Genomic DNA, 6,032 nt, shown 5'->3' on the forward strand with positions numbered 1-6,032 from the left:
ATTACTCTTCAGTACCAGAATCATAAGCTCTGAAGAAACCATTGAAGTTAGATAGTACAGTAGTCTATATTAAAAGCCAAAACTGGCATCATATACTATCAAATTACAAGATAACTAGGTCTTCTGATATCCAAATTACACACACTAATGCATGATGATCATCTCGAAAACGTACTCAAGCAGTTTCTCCCCCCATTTTTTCTAGAGAAAAGATTGATACGTGAGGAGAACAAACAACTAACAATATTGCATTCATTCATAGATAGTTAATCATCAATAGAATGCAGATCTTCAAGTAAGTAGTGGAGATATGTTTTAACGACCCAATCTACGAGAACCTGGTATGCTTTCTCGGTAGGATGAAAACTATCCCAGAATAAGTACTGGGATACATCTGCACAGATTGGTGAAGTCAATCCATTGCATAAGACTGCCACCTCCAGGTCTCCTGTGCCACAACACCCTTTTGTTGAAACTTCAAATCCTACAAAAAAAAAGTTGCATGATTCAATATATTTGCAAAGAAGTATATATCCATGCAAATAAAGTTTACAGAAATTTGAAAATTTACACTCGATATACATTTGCTTTTGTTATCGTTAACATCCTACTCTATAAAGTTGAATCAAAATGAAGCAGGGATGCATGAGAATATGCGAGCTGTGAGATCATCAGTTACTTACCATAATGATTAGGATGCTGCATCATATCGAACAGGAAACCATAGATATCAATGAATACCACTTTTACATGGCGATGCCTCATCTTAATCCTCTCTATCTCCTTGGCAAGCGCGGAGTTGTACAAGGTCGCAAGCTGGTTATGACCAGAAGAACAGTTCCTTATAATCCCTCCTGATAGAGTTCTTTGTGATGGCACGCATCCGATGGGTGGAATACTCACAACTCCAATCCTTCTTGCACCGAGGTTGATTAGATTCTAGCATTGGGAAAATAAAATAATTTTAAGTGACTGTTCAACTATATTAATATATATATATATATATATATATATATCCGTGCTTTTATGTTCAAAGAATGAAACATTGACAAAATCCAGTTAGATTTGCTCATCTAATTAATTGGATACAATGCAGAAGCGAAGGATGGAGTTATAATGGTTATTTAATGGTTACAGTTGTAAAATTGATGCTGGTCATAGAATGACACCTAGGTCTTAAAGATCATATATATATAACATTCATGCAGCCAAAATGAAAACTACCCTAATAAATAGCCCTACTAGTTGCAATTTAGTGCGAGAAAGCTAGACCCACTTATTTATTGTGTTCATATTGGAGAGTGGAGAGTGGAGGCTGGTAGGCAGGGAAGTGACATAACGTAATTAAGACAAGTGAAGACTGGCATGAATTAATGGCTATGGATCTAGTTATATGGTCAGGGATGTATCTTAAACTAAACCAATCTCCAAACGTAGAATTAATGAAAAATACATTTTGCCATCTTGAGGTTAGACCAAAATCAACATTATTTCTTTGAACTTTCATTTATATCACTTGAATCTTTTTGCGGTTCTAATTTATATACATCTGTTTGACAAACATGAATTTTTATATAAAAGGATCAAAATGTCAGTTTTGTTTCACAACAACCAGTTGGACAAATATATTTGTTTTTTGAAAAATCCTATAGTCACATGCTTCCTTCAAGTCAAATCCTTATCATTTTTGTTTATTAATATTATAAATTTTGAGAAAGAGATAACAAAAATGGGAAAAAAGTTTAAAAACTATCGAATCTTGGACTAAGAATTAGAATATCTAAAATGTATCAAAAAATTATTATTTTTATAGTGAAATTTAAGCAAATTAATAAGTAGTATTTAAAAAATTATGAATAAATATAAAGTAGGTTAATACTAGTATCTTTCTAACGTACTAAATACTTTAAATTTATATCATGATAATTTTGTTTCTTATGGTCAATAGTGAGAGAATGCAACACCATTAATTTTGCATTGATTCACCAACTACCATGAACAGTGTGGTGATCATAATTCTTGTCTATAATCTTGGCTATCAGGAAAAGGGCACATGGAATGTCACCTTAGAAGTAGGTCTTCATTTGTGCTAAAAGTTGAGTGAGTCAATATGCTTATAAATGCAGGCAGATGAACATCTAATGTGAATTAAATTAAGTGGGATGACATGAGACAACACCTTTAATGCAAGAAGATCCCTCAAGCTAGACTTCTATATTTTTCCTCTCTTTTATTGTTTTAAAAAAAACATAGAATGCTCTTTTGCATTTCAGTCCTCAGTGATATGATATTGGATAAAACGTTTACAGAAATCTACAACAAAACACAAATCCCCTATCTTATATCAAAATATATATACATGTAAAACTTAGGTTAATATTAACTCATCTCACCTTAAAATATAACAAAATAGAAAGAAATAGTTTATCTTATTCAAAATAATGTTTTTAAAATTCATATGTTACTCTCATTAATGACGTAATGAGCTCATTTGTTTCAATGTTTGTATTTTTCAGTTTTAAAATCTTTCTATGTCAAAAGTATGATTATGTAAATCCTATAAAATGTCAATTTATTTCAAGCTAGTGGCCGCTATTGGAATTTAATGTGTGGTACCTTTAAATCGATGTCCAACTCAAGGAGATATTAAACTGAATCTGACCCGAACGACTTGAGGACGCTGGCAAGGTAATTAATGGTCTAAATCGAACACACCGACTTATACGAATACATTTGTCATAGATAGGATAGAGAAGGTACAACACTGTTGATGTGATAGGCAATGATATGGAGAGAGAGAGAGAGAGAGAGAGAGAGAGAGATTAATAACATAACTCTTGAAAATTAGTCTTAAAAGGAAATAACTGTAGCTAGTGATTTAATTTAATTTTGTTACTTCATATTTGAGTAGCATGATTCGAAAGCTAAGATGTAAATGTGATGCCGTAATTAATTTGTTCATCACTCCTAGTGCTTACAAAGGTAGAAATTATACTCAAAATCAGGCTTGAATTAGCTAGAACTAATTAACGAATTATCATGCTAACTCATTAAAACAGAATGAAAACTAAACTGTCGAGTTAATTCTTATCATATGTTTTACGGAGACAGGAATTTTGACTCGGGAGAGGGGGTACGTGGGCAAATTTCTCTAATTAATCACTTACAAATACTTACGAAAGAAAGTATATTTTATATAGTAACTGAACTGAAAATATGTTATGCATAAAAAAAAAGGATAAATAAAACATGTATAAATGGTCCTCAATTAATAAAATTTCTCTTTCCAAGAGCATGTTGCAATTTTGGACACCAGAATGTATATATGTTTTTTCTGAAAGAAGAGGACTATATGAAATGATTTCTAGTTCAAAAGGAACGACGAATTATTGTCATTTATTGATACTTATTATGTGATTCTTTTGGTGTACATGGCTCGGCCCATGGCTTTAACTTGATAAGAAGGGTTCATTTATCAAATCATCAATATCGTAGCACAATGGTTTGTCATTTATAGATATTTATTATGTGATTATTTTGAGTTTACATGGCTTCCCTCGTATGTTAGGTTGTCATTGTAATATAGTGGTTGAGTGCTATCCTCTCGTAACACGAGCAAGTCCTAGTGTCATCAACTTAGTAACTTAACACTAGATATCAAGAGAAGTGTAATTGTGTAAAATAAGATTGTGAAGGCTTACCACGATGAAACTTGAAGCAGATTGCAGCAATAGGTTGGCATACGAAGGAATGTCGTACTCGTGTCTTCGAAAAGGTGTGGTAAAATAAGTATTGGCAATATCATCACTCCCTGCACACACAACAAATAGACTTCGAGAAACGATCTGTGCAGCTCTTTTCTCCCCTGCAATGGCTCTCAGCTGTTCTCTATACTTCTTGAAGAGCTCTAGTTGCTCATTCATTGATATCACTGACTGAATTCAATAATTGACACACATATACCAACATATTTAGAAGGAGATATATAATGCAAGTTCACGTACGTAAAAAACTTGCAGAATAACATTAAAACCTATTAGTAGAAAAGTTACCACAATCACAGGAGTGAGAGGATCGAATCCAGTACCACCCGAGGCAAAGCTTACACCAGTTAGAAGATCCTCAGGGCCTAGATTTGTTCCAACATAAGCTGGCAAGAGATCCTTGATTCCAAGACTTGAAGCTAGAAATATATGATCAAAGAAGTGTTTTAGTTATCCTACGTAGATAATGCCTTTGAAAGGGACCATTTCATTAAATGCCTCTGCTGAAGTTTTGAAAAGGACCATATCTCTAAGGAAAAAGAAAAGATATACATGGCTACAAAAGGAATAAGATCTTGACAGTCGATCGCTATCTAAAAATGCAGTCACTCTTTCATATTATTTCCACATGGTTAATTACGTACTTATAATGTACCTATGAAGTCAGTAGGGATCTTTCCATTGCAAAACCTTCCGGTAGGCTTGTGGTCGGCAAAATCCACACCATATGGTGGAAAGTTACACTTGACGACGGTGCTGACGAGATTGTTGTTTCCCGGGTCGACGATCGAGTCGCCGAACACAATGAGCGCCGGCACCAAAGGCGCAGTCTTGTTCCTAGTTTTGGCTTGGGTTACAAGGAGTTGGGAGACATGGAGAAGTACTACGAGGGCAATGGAAGCGAAGAACTTCATTTCTTTGGAGATTGCCTTCTTTCTCGGTGCAGAAACTGGAATGGCAGGGGCTTGCTAAATATCAACCAGTGTGACCAATTGTGATGGAGATCTAACGGAGTGGAGCAACAGTCATGATCCGATGCTTTCCGTACACAAACCATTTACTGAGTATTAATATGAGTAGGTAGAGACAGGTGAGATTCTTTCCATGCCTGGGTAATTACACAAAAAGGTACGTGGGATTTGCAAATCTAAAGAAAGTGTTGGGTATTAATAATTTACCTCATGATGTTACTGTACAGACTTTTGATCAGTTGCTGCTACTTCATACTAAGACATGCAGGCTGGTTCCTAAACTGTTCTGTCTTTTGGTGTTTGATATATTGGACCACTTATCGAATCTTAAGGTTTGGGGATCGATTAATTGGTATGCAGAATGTTATGATTATGGACCACGTAAGAAGTTCCAATTTATATCATGCATATTGTTGGGTTATTCTGACATAGTTGAAAGCATTGCTTAAATTTCGATCGGTAGGTTTTGGTTTTTGACATGAAAAAAAGTATAAAAAAAAAAATTGGATTGAGATCGACTGATTTCAATGATAGCGGTCTAAAACAAACGTTAAAAATCAAACAATCAATTAATCTTTCATGTTTCAGTCTTAGCTTTTAACAGGATTCGACTGGCCATTGTATTCGATATTCCTATTTTGGACGAGAGTTCGTTCTCTTTAGGCTAACACACCAAGTTTCACAGGTATCAACTCCAGAGGTACTCGAGAATAGGAGTACTAGGCCAATCAGATAAAAAGCTAGCTTTGAAGATTAGAAAACTGAATTCTTCTTTCATCTTTATTAATATCCAAGGGCTCTTCTGTAGCCGTTGCTAGGTCCTATTGCTATCCAACTTCTCCCCTCTGTCTTTTCTCTAGACTCTCCCCCCTGTCGTTTCTCTAGACTCTATCCGGTTGTTTTAGACTTGATGAAATGGCCTAGCACGCTCATACTCAGCCCGACCCGGCCCGGTTTGGACCGGGCTAAGCTCGGCCCGAACCCGGTTTAGGCCCGATCCGGCCCAAGCCCGAACTACCCATGAGCGGCACGGGCCTGCCCTTTGCCCGCCTAACCCAGCTTGAAAGCCCGCTTGTTCGGCCCGCCCATTTAGCCTGCCCGTTCAGCCCGCAACTAAGCTCGCCCGTTTTGCTACAGTAGCCTGCCCGTTCTGCTATAGTGAAAACCAATGAAAATTTTGGTATTGTACCATTTTATATTTTTTTAAGCACACCTTTAAAATTATTAATTTATTATTATTATTATTTTAAATGGAGGAACAGAAATATATTTTTTTAAATAAGCTAACGGTAAATTT

At 35.5% G+C, this 6,032-nt stretch overlaps 1 protein-coding gene across 1 annotated transcript; it reads right to left on the reverse strand.

The window, feature by feature from the left end:
- Positions 1-41: 41 nt before the first annotated feature.
- LOC140784994 (GDSL esterase/lipase EXL3-like) lies at positions 42-4,740 on the reverse strand. The gene is made up of 5 exons (XM_073132671.1): positions 4,420-4,740; positions 4,053-4,183; positions 3,702-3,935; positions 684-939; positions 42-484 (listed from the first exon to the last, which is right to left on the reverse strand). Exons 1-5 carry the CDS (start codon positions 4,676-4,678, stop codon positions 267-269), a joined length of 1,098 nt encoding a protein of 365 aa, XP_072988772.1. The 5' UTR covers positions 4,679-4,740; the 3' UTR covers positions 42-266.
- Between the last annotated feature and the right edge of the window lie 1,292 nt (positions 4,741-6,032).

The sequence above is a fragment of the Typha latifolia genome, chromosome 3 (assembly GCF_019914945.1).
Source record: "Typha latifolia isolate L0001 chromosome 3, TyphaL0001v2, whole genome shotgun sequence".
Classification (NCBI taxonomy): domain Eukaryota; kingdom Viridiplantae; phylum Streptophyta; class Magnoliopsida; order Poales; family Typhaceae; genus Typha; species Typha latifolia.